This window comes from Aulonocara stuartgranti (assembly GCF_965226115.1).
Source record: "Aulonocara stuartgranti genome assembly, chromosome: 7".
In the NCBI taxonomy this organism is placed as follows: Eukaryota; Metazoa; Chordata; class Actinopteri; order Cichliformes; family Cichlidae; genus Aulonocara; species Aulonocara stuartgranti.
In genome coordinates, this window is record NC_138945.1 from 8,178,391 (window position 1) to 8,198,000 (window position 19,610).

Genomic DNA, 19,610 nt, shown 5'->3' on the forward strand with positions numbered 1-19,610 from the left:
AACAATTAACGCAAACTAATTCATTTTTTGTGGCCACCACCATATGTGGGGTGTCTGCCGACTGATACAGTTGTCGCATATAAACAACACAGTTTGGAAAGGATTGTTCTTTCCTTCCATTGTGTGCAGGCGGATCTATCCACAGCAGTGCCAAGAAAATGCTGTGCCGGAGAGCATGGGTAGGCTTCATATCTCTGCCGTTGCCCAGCTGTATAGAGAGATCACGGCTGAGATATCAAGTTCAGGGGTGCTTGAGAGTTTCAGTGCAGACCTCTTGACTTACAAGAGGGGGAAACTTGTTGAAGGTTTCATCTTTGCGACCATTTATGTGCTCTTGATTTTGCCCATATTTTACTCTCAGGCAGCAGAGACTGTAGATGGGAAAAACGAGCCACAGGCCTGGATCTCACGGCTTATGGGAATTGCAACAAGTGTAGCTATTATATGGAGAAGCGCGAGTCGAACAGCAAGGCTAACTCCACTACCTATTTAAAGATGTTGAATGACTTTAAAATGAAGGATCAACTGCGGAGCGATACCAGTTCTTTGGATGGTAAGATCGGTGAGTTTCTTTTTTGCCTGCACAACGGGATGGTCGGCTTTCCCATCTCCTGACAGGTTTGGAAGAGTGTAAGCTAATTTTGCAACGCCTTTGTTTCTGTGTCTGTCCAGGTTCGAGACTGTGTTTTCAGTTTGATATTTTTATGATATTATTATGGCTACATGTTCCCCACTTGATTTTATGAAACATGTTTGCTGCTACGACGCATAATTTCTAACATAAAAAGTCTTTCAAATTACGTTGTTATATTTCATGCTTCTGGGGCAGTTTTGTGTAGTCTTGTTGTTTATTTTATTTAGTTATGTTTTATGTTGTTGTTTTCAAAATTATGTTTCGGTTTAAAGAGATATGAATAATCCCTGTGTTCATTTATGGCGTACAACACTGAAACTCTCCCACTAGTTTTCTCAATAAACCTCTAAGAGAATTCTTTAGTCGTTATAAAAATATAAGTAGTGTTTAATACGAATATATAACCCCAGCAGGTTCTGTCCTCTTTATTCACTCAGGCGATTCTCTTGATTTACTGAAACGAACCATTCTAGGGAAAACGTATAAATAAACAAGAGAAGAAATTCATTTTTTATGTATTCGCAAAAAAAAAGTGAATTAATTTTTTTGTTACCAGGTTTGCAGATTTTTTCCAGTAAAATGGACATATATTTTTTGTGTGCGTACATGATGACCTCTATATTCCAGCAAGAGCTTTGTGACATGCAGGTTCGTCTGGGTAGCGCTTTATTTGGATGACTTGGACAGTTAACAAATAATTCATATTCCCGAGTTACAGGGCTATGTGCAAATCACAGTCGCAGTTTTGGGAGCATTCTCCCCTTTTACATCAGCTGTAGCCTTCTCGTTCACGCCGCTCATGTCTGTTCTGTTGTCAATCAGGCGCTGACTTTCGACAGCAGGCCGTGTGTGAGGGCTGCGCGCAGATCATTTCAGACCGTTTCCTGATGAGGGTCAATGGCGCGTCCTGGCACCAGAAGTGCCTTCAGTGCGCTGCGTGCCAGCAACCGCTCACCGACACCTGCTACTTCAGAGACACAAAGCCGTACTGCAAGAGCGACTACCAACAGTAAGAACGCTTCTCTGTATCCATGGACTTGGCCTCTGTGGGCCCAGTCAGCCAGTGGCTCAAAGTAAAAGAAAAGAGTATAAATTGGGTTGTTTTTGTTTATTTGAAGGCGCTTTTTATGCAAATTTAACCTTGAGCACGTTTTATAATCTGGCTTTTTTGTTGTTGTTTAGTCCTAGCACATTGGTTAGTGCGTGAAAAGAAGGAAGTGCTTTTCTGTTTATTTTTTACGGGTTACATTTTTCCATATGCACCTTGACTCCTAAAAGATGTCTTATTTATTTGTTTTTGAAAGGCGTTTATTCTTGATTCATAAAATAATAAATATTAAAATTTAACAATTCCATAATTAATTGTAATGCTTCCAGTAATTTTATTTTAAATGGAGCTACTGGCATCCCAGAAATCTCTTTAATACAGTTCTAAGTATCCACTGTGGTGCATTGATGTAAACGTTCTTTTAAGGAGTTAGAAATTAAAGTTTAGTTATTACCTTATTTGGAAGATAGAAAATAAAAGAAGAAATTGATGCGTGTTATCATAGGGGTCTGTAATCTTTGTTATCAAAAGATTCATTATTTAGAAACTTTCATCATAAAACGTCTGTATGGAGCTGCCTTAAAGGAAGATAACACAGTTTAATCAGGTGCCTCTACTCTTGTCTAGAAATGCCACTTACCCTGCCCACAAAGGGATTTGTGTCTCTTGCAGGGATCAAACTGGGGATCTTCTGATTGTGAGGTAAATCTGTAAACCTGAGGTATTAGTAAACCTATGGAGCCACTACTCTGTCATCTGTGTAAATTAATCATATTGAAAGTAGCTTATTGGGACAATTTGCTGCAGATGTCATAGCCCATCTTTGATGGTATCTATGAAGTAAGGATTCATGGATTCAGAGTAAAGAGCTCAACTTCACTGGCAATAACTGAAGCAACTGAAGCAATAACAAATGCACTAGACATACACACACATATATATATAGGAGATTTCTTAGCATTGATACTTGACAATAAAATCAGTTGGAAACCTCATATCAGACATGCTCGAAATAAATGATCAATCAATCAATCAATCAATCAATCAATCAATCAATCAATCAATCAATTACTTGAACACCTTACTGTGAATGTCTTCGTGCACCACCCGTCTAAAGCAAATGGCAGTCTAAGTGTCTTTTCTAAGATGACATAAAGATCGAACTGCTCACCAGTTGTGAATTTGCTCTGTTTCTTTTATCTGCACATGGACGGTTCTCACCAAATGAAGCGTGGTTTCTCTGAAATGTCTTTCCACAATTTTCTTTTTTCAATTAATGAATTAATGTATTTGTTGTTGTTTGCAACTTCTCACAACAGGTTAAGCATACCAAACAAAGACAATTTTAAATAAACTGTATTATTTTCCTCTGTTACTTTTTCTTTTGGAATCCAGACCTGGGGCCACTCAAAACTAGCCTTTGATGCATTTCTACTAACATTGCTATTAAGGTTCAACAAAATTAAGAGGATAAGGCATCAGGTGACAGATGTAGGCTATGAAACACATTTTAATTGATACCATTTTTTCCTTTGTTTTATTTTTTAATACTTTAAAGACAGCATATAGGCTACACATTTGATAAATAATTAATAATTAGTTGCACAACCATTGTTCATTTTCATAGTGAAAATAATGTATTTTTGTTGAAGCCACTCAAAATGGGTAAAAGAGCTGAATGTTGTTGGAAACCTGCTGGTGGCATGTATCACAAAACTATTTTCAGGATTTTTTACTGAACATACAAGAGCCAGTAATCGCACTGACTGTAAGAGTTTCAATAGAGCATTATAATAAACCCAAGTGGGGACTGTCCCTTGAGAGCATTGTTGACCCACTATTGATCATGTGCCTCATCACATGCAAATAGGTGTGAAAAGGGGTGTGGGTCATTATCAGCAGAGGTTTCAGGTGAAACCACTGCCTTGCCTCACCCTATCATATGCCCTTGAGATCACCTAACGCAAGATGTGAGTGGACATTAGGGTGGCTGGGAAAAGATCTCAAAATCGCATTGTAGTGACAGACAGTTGTTGTCGTAAGCCCTCTGTTCAAAAATGGGAATTCACACTGGACATAAATGGCTTACTTTACTCCTCTTTCAAACCATTTGTCTTTTCTGTCCAAAATTTGAACATCGGTATCCTTGAAAAATTAAATTTTATTGTTTAAATGCAGATGGACAGTTGAGTCATGTCCTGTCGAGGTGGCTCTTTTATGCTGTGCCATGTATTTATAGTGTGGCTCATTGCAATATAGAGGTCTGAGCACTACTTGCTGCACTTCAACGCAGACACTATGTTGTTTAGCTTGTCTTTGGGAGTTTTGTCCTTGGGATGAACCAATTTTTGTCTGAGGCTGTCACTGGGTGGGAAGTGCACAGGGATGTCATGCTTTAAGAAAATTCTCCTGAGTTTATCTGCTAAGCAAAACATGGCAATGTTGTTCTGTTTGGCTTTCTGTTTCTCGCTAGTTGGTGTCTGACCTTCTTTTTTATTCATCTTTGTTGATTTGATGAAAGCCCAATTGGGATAACCACATGTTTTAAGAGCTTTCATTAAATGTGTGTGTTACTCCCACTATTTGTTGTGTTGCTGGAGGGGGAATCCTGCAGCTTGGTGGTCTTGCCTGTTGTATTGAGGCGTCTTCCAGACAGGAGCAGCACACTGATAGCGGGCTGACTTACTGTCACATTATCTCTATATGGGATTTTCTTTGGGCCTGTCTGCTCCTCTTAAAGCACCATTGTCCACTCTGAAGGTCACCATATCATCTGAAGGTCTTCTACAAGATGTGACTACAGCACTATAAACAATCTCTACTGCGATCATCACCGAAACCAAGCAGGTGATCTACAACTCGGCATCAGTGATGACTGAGATGCTTGACTATAAGACAAACGAACACAAGGTAAATGGACTGATAGCGCTTTTCTTCTCTCCTGGAGTACTCCAAGCACTGTATACAACATGCCTCATTCACCCAAGCACTTTCTTCTATACACAAGTGCAATCTAAGCAACATTCACACACATTCATGCTCCGATGGAGCTAACTTGGGGTTACTATCTTTCCCAAGGATATTTGGCATACAGACTGGGGGAAGCCAAGGATCAAACCACCAACCTTCCAGTCAGTAGCTGATCTTCTCTACCACCTGAGCCACAGCCACAATGTCATGTAAGGAATTGTGTGATGTAATTCAAGTAGGCAAAAACAAGGTGATTGATGATATCCCGAATGGCGTCATTGACAAGTGCCTGGAAGACAGAAAGAATGTTAGTCAGTGAGTTTGTCATGTATTTCTCCATGTCTTCTTTTTCCAGTTTGGATAAACTATATAAACTGCTGGTGGGCAAAGGTCCACTAGGATAAAGGTTGATAGCAAATTGATAGTTGATAGTAAATTCTGTGAGGAGGAAGAGAAAGAGAGACAGGGCTTTTTTAAAAATACTTCATCTAAACAAGATACACGGGGTACTGAAGCTAGATCGGGCAAGACACTTCACCCGTTGCCTACTGGTGGTGGTCAGAGGGACCGGTGGCGCCAGTGTCCGGCAGCCTCGCCTCTGTCAGTGCGCCCCAGGGTGGCTGTGGCTACAATGTAGCTTGCCATCACCAGTGTGTGAATGGGTGAATGCCTGGATGTGTAAAGCGCTTTGGGGTCCTTCGGGACTAGTAAAGCGCTATATAAATGCAGGCCATTAACCATTTACCATTTAGATCAGGTGGAGATGGGGGAGGCTAAGAGGAGAATGATGGATAGTATTTTTCAAACAGAATTGATGACAGTGAGTGCTCCAACCAGAAATAAATGGTTTTTTTTCTCTATTTAGTGTTGAGATTATTCTCTCTTAGCCATGAATGACCGAGGACGAGAGGAGCGAGTGGTGCAACAAATAGATAGAAGCATATTTGTTCTGTGTGGTTGCCTTACACAGTGGGAGTTGCCAGCTGGGTTTTGTGAGTTATGTTGAGTAGTCTTTTTCCATTGAGAGCAGTGACTTGGAAACACTTATAGGGCGGGGATTCAAGCGAGGATATGATTTTAGTTCATCATTTAAAGTGCATAGGAAAGCTCCATGAGGGGCCTTTTACTCCAATCCCATGTCTTCTGCCAGAATCCAAAGACCAATAGACAAATGGCCTCAGGGAAAAAAGCAGAGGCATTGAGGTTTGAACCCTTGTCAAAAACACTGCAGAACTTAGCAAGAAACTCCTCACAAGAGAGATGAGTTAGTTTTTAATACAGCTTGCGCCCATTTAACAGCCCAGTCAGCGCTGTCACATTAGAAAGAGACAAAAGACAGACAGACAACACAAAAAGCAGTGTTTCAGGTAAAGTGTGTTTTAAATATGTACTGATTTGTGTCATGAAATTACCTCTTTGTCTTCTTACTGCTACAGCTGTTTTATTAATGACAAGCCGCGCTGTTAAAGCAGAAAAATCTTTGTGTGACAGTGTAACATCAAGATGACCGGACATTTAGATGGGCTTGTTGGAACTTGTTGAGCCAGACTGGGGACGGCGGTTGCTGCTGGTGTTGGTTCCGGATTTGCTTTTCCTTACCTTGCAGTGGGGTGTAAGAAATCTCTCCTTCCACGTACAGTTGTCTACCTCCCCCCCACATCCCTCTGACAACTGTTACAGCAATGGTGCTGTATGTGTGTGGTTTTCTCTCGCTCCCCTTTCTCTGTTGGATTTGTCCTCCCTCTGACAGCAGGTGTTTCTCCTCATAGTTGTGGGCACAGCGTATAAAGGGGAAAAAGAGGAGAGCAAACAAAGCTGTTGGGCCTTTCAAAGCAGTGTGCACACCGTGTGTGGATTTGAGAGGACGATATCGTGTTACTTCCGTTGGAGATGGTGTCTAAATAGTGTGTTATATCACGGAGTCGGTTGTAGACGTTACAGTTTCCTTTCAGATTTTACTTCCCTTTTTCCTCTTCCTTTAGTTTTCCTGGGAAGGGATGTGACTTCAGGTTGGAGATTGTTTTAAGTTCTAGTTACTTTTATATTAATGAAACAAATAATAAATAATAAAGTAATGAGAGCACATGACACATGAGCTATAATGACTTTATTTTTTAGTGTCACGGTTCTGGGTCCGTTGGACCCAGTATTTTGAGTTCATTATGTTTTGGTACTTTTGCATCATGGATTTTCCTTTATGTTTCTCTGGTACTTGGTGTTTCAGTTATCTTGGTGTTTTTCTATATTATGATTTATGATCTGATACTGTTGTGATTATGATTATCATTTAGTAGCCTTTGGTCAGTGTCAAGTCTGTCTCTGTCTAGTCTGTGTCTTAGTAAAGTGTGTTTTGTTTCCTGTTTTACTTTGAAGGTTCTTGTTCTTGTCTGATGTTAGTATGTGCAGCTTTGTTCCCCCTGTCTCGTTAGCCCTGATCTCTCCCAGCTGTGTCTCCCTCCTGTTGCCGATTTCCCCGTTACTACCCTGCGTATATAAGCCCTGTGTTTTCCCATGCTCAGTGTCGCGTCGTACCATCAGTTTATGCCTGTGTGTTCTTGGTCTCAGTGTTCCGTCCTCACTTTATGTTTGTTTTCCTGCCAGCAATAAAGCTGAGGTTTTTTGAGTTACATTCCATTTTCCGAGTCCTGCATTTGGATCCTCATCTCTGCCTGCCCGCACACAGAGCCTTGACATTTAGGGCTTGGGGGCAGTTGTGTTATCCAGAGGTTGGTGGATGAGGTTGATGAGATAGTTCCAGTCGCCTCTTCGTTGCTATTTTACCTGCACCTTAGACATTGAGGGTTTTCAGGGAGAGGCCAGCAATCGTATTCTCATGTTGCATCTGTCCCCTCAATTTTATTACCACTCTAGTTTTCACACAGTCATACTCATTTACACCTCATACACTCACATACAACACATGCACAAAACAGTCGACCTTGAACACTGTCAAGTATGGAAGGGATGAGGCGGGTCTTCCTACACCACTGCTTTTTACACCCTGTCTGGGGTGGGGACATCTACCAGAGTCAGTTTAGGGTTCTGTTCAATTTCATTTTCTATTCTTCTTCCTTCCATCTTTCACCAACCTGGCTCTAACCCACTGTCAGCTCTGGCATAATACTGAATCAGATAATAATGTGAATAATAAAATGAAATAAAAATAGATAGATAGATAGAGGGAATTATAAACATAGAAAACTACCATTAGTGCAATCACGCAAAGTCCTCTTCAGTTCTTTGTGGCCTTTCAGTGCTAGAGTCAACTCTTTGGTGGAGCTTTAACCCATTGGACCTGTGCCCTATGCTTCCAGCAGCTTAATAAGCATAAAGAGGTACAGGATTAAAGAGGATAAGAGGAGAGGAAAAAGAATGAAGCAGTAAAAACAGACTGTGTGTGTTCCTTCACTATTGTCTTGTTTGTTCTCCCTCTTCATGGAGCTGGGTGACCTAAAAGAGGAGGTTGGGTGGATGAGTGGGTGGTGGCTTTGGGTGGCAGCTTGATGGACTTTTAATTAGCCAGAGTAATCAAAAGATGTCTATGAAGGAGGCAGGGAAAATAAAATCAGTATTCAGAGAATGGATTTGCTGTTTGTTCAGCGAAAGCTCAAAAATTCATAGTAAAGCCTAGAGATTCTCTAGAAACTCACTTCAACATGTTTTTAGCATGGTAATGATCTCAGCTATCAGTAGAGCTATCGGTGAAAAAAGGGAGTAGGAGTAGTGGAAAAACCCTTTTGTCATTTCTGTATAATATTAAACAAAAGTAAATGTGTGATTCTCACAATATGGATCTTAAAAATAATTTTTATATTCCATATATGACACAGACTCAAAGTGTTTTGGTATAAAAAAAAATGAACCCTTTGCTTTTGCCTGCCTCTAAATCTAACTAAAAGCTTGCAAAGAGAAAGACGTTTTCACTCTGCCTTTCAAAGATGACACATTGCACTGTATAATACACCATGGGACTTATTTTTCGAGTGCCTAAACATACTTACTGATTCCTGATGATACTTGGCAAGGCGAAACAGTATATAATGTTTTTAAAGTTGTTTATTTATTTATTTTAATGCAATGAGTATCTTTGGGGTATTTCAGAGGAAAGAATAAATAATATTTCCCCTTCATTCACAATTATTAGGGATGTAGACTAGTCTAACCAACCCTTCTTACACTGTATTTTCCACACATTTCTTTCCAGGCTTTTATTTTACTTTAGTACACTTTGTTTACAGCATATATGAAAGCCCACAACAACTGAAAAACAAAAGGTTGTGAAAATTACACGTTTAGGTATAAACAAGGATTTAAACTGTTGCAGTCTATGCAAGCTTGAAAAGTTTTGTTTTTTTAAAGTTGCAGAGAAGCTGTGGTCTCTCACCCCAACCAGTTGCAGCAGATGGCCGCCCCTAACTGAGCCTGGTTCTGCCAGAAGTTTCTTCCTGTTGAAGGGGATTTTTTATTTCCCCACTGTCACAAAGTGCTTGCTCATAGGGGGTCATATGATTGTTGGGGTTTTTTCTCTGTATGTATTATTGTAGGGTCTACCTTATAATATAAAGCACCTTGAGGCGACTGTTGTTGTGATTTGGCGCTATATAAATAAAATTGAACTCAATTGAATTTTAATTTCCTTTACTTATGCAAATTTATCTGTTAACAGCATTGCAAACATTCTTGGTGAGTTGTGTAACTGCTCACACTATTGATAACTCAGTGAATCAAGGTGTTGTGTTCGTTTTTTTGCTGAGAGTAGTTCAGGAGACAATCTAGCAATTATCAGGCAGTTAAAGATTTGGCTTGCACAGCTGTGGACTTCTCAATGTCAGGCAGTCTGCACGTGGAGAAGTGAAGCACAGTTCATAATTCAAAGCATATATTAGACCAGGGGTGGGCAATCTCAGTCCAAGAAGGGCGGTGTCACCGCAAGGACTGTATTAGACACATGACAACCGGAAATAATTTTGATTGGCTATTGATGGGGAGGTGCCATGGTTTAGACTTGATTTGTTCTCCTTGGGGTCCTTCCACATGACAGCAGTCATTAACCTCCAGTCAGGGATCTTGTCCTGTATGAAAAAAAACCCCTCCCTACCTTACAGTTGTTACCAGGGATGTTTTATTTTCATGCATGAAAATGAGCACCCTGTTATCATACACCCAAGGGCAAGCAGCCCTTCCTGTCTGATAGTGTGTTCTGTAAGCATGTAGCAATTTACCTTCACTCAACTCTTTCTATCCCTCTTAGTTATCCCTTCACACCATGGGGTTAGTGCTTATATCCATTTAATGAGGAGTGTATCAACTTCGGCAGTGCGTGGTCTGAGGTGTTGTTGCAGGGGAGATGGATGCAATTGCATGGCATCTGCAATCACGCCTCTGCCGGCATAAAAAGCTGTGCTGTCTGTTATGTTGTTGTTGTTGATATGTGTCGGGCTGTGAGCGGCGGAGCTGCAGCCGACTGTTGTTGTACAGCGACCAGGAGAATAAAAGTGTTAAATAAAGAAATGCTGAAAACCATGAACTCGTCATCGGGCCTGTCGTGGTTCTGTTACACAACTCTATTATGAGCATACATTGCAATTACAGTGATTTGAACCAGATTGTGGTGTATTTTTATTTGTTAATTTTACTAGGCAATGTCTTATACTTTATATACTCTGTCCATCTTTTTTTTTTTTAAAGAGCCTTGATGGCAAATGTTCTTCTCACTTTCTGAATTGACAGATGGTAAGACAAAGGTTGAAAGAGAAGATCAATGAGATATGGGGAATGGGAGAAAAAACTATTGAACAGAGAAGGATAGTGTCATTAGAAAGGAACAGTGCAGCTGTCCAAACTCTTGTGTACCTGCCTAATGCTACCTCTTTCCTCCTCTCCCACTCTTTAACTCTTTTCCAAGATTCAGTTCTTGCATGCCCCCCCCTCCCACACACACACACACACACACACACACACACACACACACACACACACACACACACACACACACACACACACACACAGACACGGGTGAATGAGGCAAGTTGTATAAGAACCAGTCCAGAAGCTCATGTGCTGTTACCACAAAGATACCAATGGTAACTAGAACAGACTAGCCCTTTATTGTCATTGTACAAAAACCGTCTCTCAGAGCAGTGATACCAGATCCTACAGCAACTTGTATAGCACACTAGTCTCCTCTGGTCTAATCAGTTTTCCATTAGACCAGAGGCTCATAGAGAAACAACCAAAAGAAAGACAAAACTACTGGCCTCTAAGATTGGCAAGCTCCAGTTATTGTTAGCAGGACATGAACACACCCATGAAATTTAGACTTGGTTGTGATTCAGTGGAATCAAAGGTAACCGACGCTTCCTGTGACAAAAGTTAGCTGTGGCTAAAAGTAACAGAAAAGTAACACCAAAACTAGATTCAGTTTTTTTTAATCTAGGTGTTACTTTGGTACCTTAATTAAAGTAACAATTTCTGGAAAATTATCCACCAAACTTAGTGTTTTGTGATTTAAAAGCCACAGAGATCCTGTAAATTGATAAATAACTTTACACTTCAGTGGTAATGGGATGGTGAGAAAACTGTAGAAAGAAGACATTTTAAAGAGAAGCCTCTTGTGTTTAAATACTGTTGAAAACTGTTGTTTGAGTACGCCAGTTTGTAAACCCATTCAAATGAAAATAATCGGTGAAACTATCAGGTTTTTCAGTGTGACAAATAATTTTTCACCCGAATTTCAATTTGAGCAGCAAAATGTGTTGAATTATGGTCAGAAGGCAAAACAACTTTTATTAGATTTAGCTTGGTAGCTTTTGTGTTTGTGTTATCTCATTGCTCCTCCTCCGCACTCTGTTGGAGGAGAAACATAACTGCTAGAATGATTCAATTGCAAGGAAAATATGTCAAACACAATTTTCCCTAAAAATGCTGCATCAATAACACTGTTCTTCCTTCCCCTTGTGCTCAGGTTGTTTGCTGTGGAGTGCAGCAACTGTCTTGGAAAGATAGCGCCCACAGAGTTTGTTATGCGAGCTCTGGACAGTGTTTACCATCTCAGCTGCTTCTGCTGCTGTGTCTGCCAGCACCAGCTGTGTAAAGGAGATGAGTTTGTACTGAAAAAAGGTCAGCTGCTGTGCAAGACTGACTATGAGAGAGAGAGGGCCCTGCTCAGTACACTCAGTACAGACATCACAGACTCAGGTAATATTTTATAACAGATTATTAAAGAAAAGAACTGAATCAAAAGGAACGTACCTAATTGATGACTTTATCTAGAAATGGAAAATTCCCATGCAATGCAAAAAACTGAACTCAGGTCAAATCTGCAGCAACAATTAAACAAAGGGATTAATGGAATTATTTGTGTCTGGTGACAGATAAGAATGAGGATGAGGACGAGGATGTGAAATCAGAAAAAACCCTATCAGTCAGGAAATGCAGCAGTGACAGCAAAGAACCCCTAAGGCCCAAACGCCCACGCACCATCCTGACCACCCCGCAGCAGAGAGCCTTTAAGGCCTCTTTTGAGGTTTCTTCCAAACCCTGCAGAAAGGTGAGTAGAGGTATAGAGTATATTATAATTGTATACTGGTATATTTGAGTCAAAAACCACATATCAAGTACTACAATTACATTGCATTTCATTTCTTACATTACATTTGAATTCAGTATCATTTCGTTTATATAGCATCAATGCTTAACAGCAGTCACCTCAAGTCTATTTTTCTACTATGACTAAGAAGTCATAGTAGAAAAACAGTATTATGTTCTTAATAAAAGTAGCAGTTTAAATATGAAGGAAAAGGCCCCAAGACAACCAGCCAAGCAAATATTTAAAATTATTTTAACACTGAAACTTAAAAATTAGTTCCTCTAGCTTTAACAACCCAAATTTAAAATGAGGAGTTGAATGAATTAACAGTTGAGACTTCATTAAACTTATTAACACATATATGCAAAGAAAATTAATATGTTTAAGCACAAAACCTTACTTATGTTGTCATGAAAATTATCTTATTTCCAAGCAACATTTTGTCATTTTCTTTTCTTTTCTTTTTAAAATAGGGTTTTGTCAGTCCTGCATTGACGCTTGAGGGTTGAAACCCTGTAGAGCCTACATTGTAATAGATTATGTTGTTGTATATATGTGTGTGTTTTTATTTATACTTCTGAGCTGGTGTGTCTACATTTGTCCTCTATCAAGGGTGACACTGAGGGTAGTAGAATTTAAAGCTAATAAAAACTAGCAAATGCCTGCACTGCCAGAAAACTGGTTAATGCATTACACAGTTACAGCCCAGAAGAGTTTGTTTAATGGAAGCATGTTGGTTTTTTTTAATGTATTTGTTATAATAAAAAAGTAAGAATACTAATAGTATTAATTGTTTTATTAATATTATTTTTATTAATAATAATAATAAAATAATAACAACGACAACAACAACAACAATAATAATAATAATAATAATAATAATAATAATAATAATAAAATTTAATTGTGCTGTGATTTACAGGTAAGAGAGACCCTGGCTGCAGAGACTGGACTTAGTGTTCGTGTGGTCCAAGTCTGGTTCCAGAACCAGAGAGCAAAGGTAAGGAGCACATCCCCAAAGCTATAAGCATTTATACATTTATAACCTAGTTTCATAATTTTGTGGTTGTAACTTCTAAGCATTCACATTGTTGAACTACAGTTACAATTTTTAAATTGCTTCTTCTAAGCAAAGATAGTTAAAATGAGCCTTTAGGTGTTTCACAGAAGTCTTAGTCGCTGATGGCCCCCCACATTGCATCCTCTGACAATGGGCCCTTACTGTTTATTCCCAAAAGTCCTTAGTTATGTAATCAGTTTTTCATCAGTCAAGCTTCAGTGTACTGAGAGTTTCTAATCTAATTTGTCTGGCTTGGTGGCATTTGAGAGAATAAACTCATCATAGTCTCACTAGCTACAGGGATTTTACTATTGTCCATCATCGGTCTGATGCAATACTTGCTCAAGTCTAAAATATATCATAATCATGCCGTTTAATTTAACAGCCATTCATTGCTCTTGCATGTCTAACAACATAGTGTTTTAAAAATTCTAGCATGATGAATAGTCTGTCATCTGGTTCCCAATAACCTAGAAGCTTTTAAAATTTTCAAAGCTTTCTTCTGTAGCATATGAATTAGTGTGCATCTTCTCCTTGTGCCCTTGTGGGTTCTCTCGAGGTACTCCGGGTTTCCACAGACATGCATGTTAGGTTCCCTCCTTCCACAAGACATCGACACACACATAGACACAGTGGCTTACTGCTCTCCACATTCGGTGCTTGCTTTTCTAGATTTTTTACATGTATATGTGTGGATGTATGTGTTTTTTACTACTGTATGGCGAGTAGTATCTACTCAGGACCTTCTGAGTTTGGGATTACACTGTGCAAGGAACACTATGTCAGACTATCACCACTTCCACAGGATTCCGGAGAACATAATAAGAACTCCAGGCCTGCAGCAAGCCCAAAAGGAAGTGTAAACAAAGGAGGCAAAAGCGAGGCTGCAGGGTGGGCCCAGTAGCATGGTTAAAGAAAAAAACATTTAAGCCACCGCTCCCGAGTATTTGCTTCACCAACATTGGGGGTTTATGCATCTAGATCAATGACAGCTGGTCTAAAGAGACAAAAGACTGTAGACAGCCAGTGTTCTGATTTGGAATATTTGACTGTTAAATGCAGACCTATCTACATACCTTATGAGTTTACTGTCATCATGGTAACGGCCGTGTATGTACCACCCGATGCTAATGCTAACTCAACCATGGATGAGCTGTAAGCAGTCAACAGAAATCCTGGCCAGATTTCCCCAGGTTTGAACAGTATTTGATTGTGCAACAAGGTGGAAAAATACACTGGATAAAGCCTACAGCAACAAAGGCTCATACATCACGGTACTTTTTGTTGATTACAGCTCCGCCTTCAATACTGTCACTGTCACTCACTTTGTGTGTGGAAGTGGAGAGGGTGAGCAGCTTTAGATACCTGGGCGTCTACATCACAGAGGACCTCACCTGGACACTGAACACCACAAAGCTGGTCAAGAAGGCTCAGCAGTGGCTGTATTTCCTGAGGAGGCTGAGGAAATTTGGTATGTTGGCCAAGATCCTTGGCAGGTTCTACAGCTGCATTGTGGAGAGCACCCTGACCAGCTGCATCACTGCATGGTACGGCAGCACTACTGCTATGGACCTGCAGAGAGTGATAGCAGCTGCAGAGAAGATCACCAGGACTCCGCTGCCCTCTCTGCAGAGCATCTACCATCGCAGAGTCCAGAAGAGAGCTGCCTCCATCCTCAAAGACCCCACACACCCCCAACACGGACTGTTCACACTTCTGCCCTCGGGACAAAGGTTTAGAAGTGTGAACTCTAGAAGATCCCGACTCAACAACTCCTTCTTCCCCACTGCTATCAGACTCTTGAACAGCTGACCTATTTTAACTAGTAATAATAATTTTTGCACATCTGGTCATCTCATGAGCTCATAGCTCTTTTGCACATAAATCTATTTAACACTTCAATTTTTTGCCGTCTCCACTTATTTATTCCTATTTGTATTTAATCTATTTGTACATATTAACCGATACATTGGTACAATATTGTGTAAAAGTCTTAAACTACCTCTGATTTCTTTACATTTTGCTACAAAATGATAAATAGGAGCCGTGATTTATTGAAACATGTGCATACATGAAAATAAAGCTTCAAAACAGAAATTAGCTCACATGAGGACCGCCCAGGAAAGGAAGTCCAAGAGTCACCTCTGTGTTTTGTCTCTATGGCTGTCTGCTTTAGTGGTCTTATCAAGCTCCTATGTGGCCCTGCTTCACATGACACAGTCCTCTTTACTGTATGCTGTAATGCTGCCCCACACTCATACCCGGGCAACTGCTCAATCCATTTGGCAATACAATACAATACAAACCTTTTCCTGAAAACACTTGTGATAAGTGGGAGCTAATTATTTGTTGCAGTTATGAGCTGCAAGTAACAAAGTACCTAAAGTGCTAACTATGTCCAAAAAATATCTTTGAAAGACCTTAAGAACATTGCTTAGAAAAATTACTGGTCCTTAGAACCACAATATAAAGAAACAGCACAAGACTTTGCACAGTATTGCATGTGTGTTTTTGGTTGTGTGTGTGTGTGTCTGCTTGTTTGCCTGTCAGTCATGTATCAAACTGTTTGCTATTTATTTATTTGCAGATGAAGAAGTTAGCCCGCAGACAACAGCAACAGCAGGAGCAACACAACAGCCAAAGGCTAGGCCAAGGTAAGGATTTATCTTTGTTTGCATTTCCAGTTCCTTTTTTTTGCTACTTTTCTCTAATGTAGCAAAATGAAACGCGCCACCACTGACGTCCTTCTGCGTCAGTGGGGCAGAAGAACATTAGAAATGTAACTGTCATTACAATCTGTCCTTTAGAATAACAGCGATTCCAGAAAGCTAGGTGATTTATCAATAATTTGGAGAGACAGCTTGAAATATTAAATTTTTTATTGGAACAATAAAAAGAGTAAAGTCACTCAGCAAACACTCCCAGTTTTGTAGTTTTTAGCACGCCCCATATTGTGAAACCAGAATTTCATCTCTGCTGGTAAATATGGGTTTTTCAACAGCAGAGCTATAAAGCGGGAGCTGAGATTCTCTCTGCAATATAGTTCCACATGGCTAGTGGGCTTATTGCCACTGTGGTCTCACAGTGGATATGAACAGACAGTTTAGATAAGTGTCTCACTGGTTTGGCAAGCACTGCTTCTGTCTGTTCAGGGACTTCCAGCATGTCAATATTGGCATGGCAACAGGGTTTATTAGAGTCGAAGCCGCTGCTGTTAACCAAACGAACTAAGCAACCCAGCAGCAAGCAGCCGGTTGTTTGAAGGTGAGATTAGCAAATGAAATGTTAGGTGAGACATCTTTAAGATCAAACAGCCAATGATAATGATGATTTATTTGTTTCTATGTAAGACACGTTGTTGTACAAGAACATTTTAACATTGGTGTGCTGCTTAAGTCCTGCAGGAGAATAGATCAATAAAATAGAAAAGGAAAATGAAAGAAACAGCTACTTCAAACAAACAGACAATACTGTCATTGTGTTGTATAATATCAGGATAAAATGTCAGATCTAAACTGACAATTTTATTTGTGTATTAACCTCTATACGATATACAATATTTACATGTCTTTTCAATATGTCTGGCACTTCTATATTCAGCATCCTTTGCGCAATATATCCACTATCCTTTTCACAAACCCAAACCATCTCAGCTGTGCCTCTTTCTCTCCAGACTGCTCAACCTGAGCTGACACAGTGATATACTAATTTCTGAAGATAAATACAAGTCTAAACAAGTAGTCAAAGAACAGCAAAAAACTTTTGGTGTTAACTGAGGTAGTAGTAGTAAGGAGGTAGAAAGTGAATATAACCAACTGGTAACTTAAAGAAATAAAATGGACATTTACAAGATAAAGGTTTGAGAAGATGTTCAGTTAATCTCTTACTTCTGGTTTCTTTTGTTTGTCTTTCTAAATAAGTTGAACAATTCCCTGCACTTTTTCCAACCTATATTTTAAATAGAACATTGATAATAACAGAACTTTGTTAGCAGCGGCTCAGGTTATGTATAATTTGTAATAAAAGATTATTAAACTCTCTCTACATGGTCCTTTTTTTTACTTCTTTATATCTTCTTCTCTAATTTTGACAGGTATTGACTTCATCCATGACATTGACAGTGAGACCTCTCTGACAAGTCTAAATGATTGCTTCATGGCCACTCCAGATGAAGCCTCTTTACATGAAAGGGTGGGGAACACCATTGACTGTCTTCACTCCATGCAAAGCTCATACTTCTTAAGACACATCATCAGTTTCAGTTCTTCTCAGCCCACCATACCTCCTACCAAGCTGTGGACGGTGAGCCCACAATAGTGCAGACAAAAGGCACAGAGTCTACTTGGCCATAAGACACAAAACAGCAAGCAACTAAATATGACCAAGGCCGACCAAATACACCAGACTAACCTCTATCCAAGGAAAGGCGCACCTAAAGCAGATACTGGACTCCTTTGTTTCTCAAAAGTTGTTTTGTTGCAGTGGGATTGCCTTTTAAGCTATTTTCTTTTTGGTGGACAGGCGGTTAATTAAGATAATAACTAGTTGAGTCCTGTTTCATAGCAAAATGTAATAGTATTGAAAGTGTTAGTTCATAGCCGTGTATGTGTAATTTTACTAGCTGGCTGAAATGAGATGACTGGCTAAGAATGACTGGTTTACTGGTGGGTCAGTGATGGTCCAGGAAGGCATATTCATGTTATCACACCTCTATTGGCTAAGCAATGCCACTATTAGGTATCAGGATGAAATCCTTAGACCCACTGTCAGCCCCTACGTTAGTACAATGGGTCCTGGGTTCCTTCTGGTGTGTGACAATGCTCGGCCTCATGTGGTAAGAGTATGCAGGCAGTTCCTGGAGGATGAAGGAATTGATATGGTGGTCCCAACACTCACCTTTTTAAATCCATCCTCTTGGACATTATGTTTCTATCCATCTAACACTGACAGGTTGCACCTCAGACTGTCCATGAACTCAGTGATGTGCTGTTTCAGAGCTGGGAGGAGATCCCACTGGACATGATTTATCATCTCATTACTTACTGTAAAAGCATGCCCTGATTTTGTCATGGCATACAAACTAATGAGTATCATTCTGAGTTATCGCAATGGAATTTCAACAAAATGGACTAGCCTGCCATCATTTGTTAACTTCAATTTTCACAGTGATTTTGACTTCAGCCCTCTGTAGCTTGATAGTCCATATTACTATGGATACCCAACATGATTTTTTCCCCATTGAGGTAAAATGTATTTTCAACACGTTCCTTTATTATTTTTTTTAAGCAGTGTATATTTATTGGACAAGAATAATAATGCTCTGTACTGTCTGTGAAGGTTCTCAGTCATCCAGGTCATCGTAGTCAAAGGAGCTTGCAAAGAAAAGCGTCTGGACTTCTTTGTCAAAACGCCAAAACACAAACTTAACAATGTGGTGTATGCTGTACAGTGCAGCGAGGAATGCTCAGACCTCTACATTGGAGAGACCAAACAGTCACTTCACAAGCGCATGGCACAACACAGAAGAGCCACCTCCACAGGACAAGACTCAGCAGTCCATCTGCATCTTAAGGATAAAGGACACTCTTTCGAGGATGCCAATGTTCACATTTTGGACAGAGAGGACAGATGGTTTGAAAGAGGAGTGAAAGAAGCCATCTATGTCCATTGTGAGCGACCATCTTTGAACAGAGGCGGGGGTTTACGACACCAACTCTCTGCCATCTATAATCCAGTTTTGAGTTCTCTTCCCAGACGCCTTAACGCCCACTCACATCCTGGGCCATCTGACCTCAGGAATTCGCATGATAAGGTGGGGCCAGGTTTCACAATGAACACACCCGAAACTCTGGCTGATTGAGACCCACACCCAGTTTCACACCTTGGCTCAGGCGATTAGAGGATCATCAGGGGGTCCTTTTGTCCCTCTGTGGGGGGTTACTCCCACTAGGTTTATATCTGGGACTCTCCACCATTTGACCTTAGAACTGAAGAAGCTTCTCGGATGAGAGGTGAAACGTCTTCAAGCAACTTAAAGAAGTCCAGACGCTTTTCTTTGCAAGATCCTTTGAATGCTCTGTACTAATATTGTAAACATTTTGCAGTTTGTCTGTTCTGAACTAGTTCAACTTAAAGATTTATTGAAGTACTTCAAACAGTGTCTCAGAAGCACAGAGCTTTGTGTTTCTCTATGTGCCGCTCAGTAAAGATACCCGAATAATACTGTAAGTTGTTCTAAAGGAGAAGTTGAGCAAATATTATATTTTTGTTATGTGAAGTATTATGTGAGCCAGCTGATTGATACCCATTG

At 40.0% G+C, this 19,610-nt stretch overlaps 1 protein-coding gene across 1 annotated transcript; it reads left to right on the forward strand.

Annotated features, from left to right (window-relative positions):
* The first annotated feature begins 295 nt into the window (after positions 1 to 295).
* On the forward strand, positions 296 to 19,610 carry LOC309712046 (LIM/homeobox protein LMX-1.2-like). Its single transcript, XM_082542631.1, has 7 exons — positions 296 to 562; positions 1,457 to 1,643; positions 11,617 to 11,849; positions 12,026 to 12,201; positions 13,163 to 13,240; positions 15,888 to 15,954; positions 17,394 to 19,610. Exons 1-7 carry the CDS (start codon positions 445 to 447, stop codon positions 17,615 to 17,617), a joined length of 1,083 nt encoding a protein of 360 aa, XP_082398757.1. The 5' UTR covers positions 296 to 444; the 3' UTR covers positions 17,618 to 19,610.

Excerpts from the sequence above, each read along its gene's own strand:
- LOC309712046 (XM_082542631.1), top strand. The coding sequence starts at position 445 with ATGGAGAAGCGCGAGTCGAACAGCAAGGCTAACTCCACTACCTATTTA. Across the intron at positions 11,850-12,025 it reads TACAGACATCACAGACTCAG|ATAAGAATGAGGATGAGGAC; the intron begins GTAATATTTTAT and ends GTCTGGTGACAG. Across the intron at positions 12,202-13,162 it reads CTTCCAAACCCTGCAGAAAG|GTAAGAGAGACCCTGGCTGC; the intron begins GTGAGTAGAGGT and ends TGTGATTTACAG.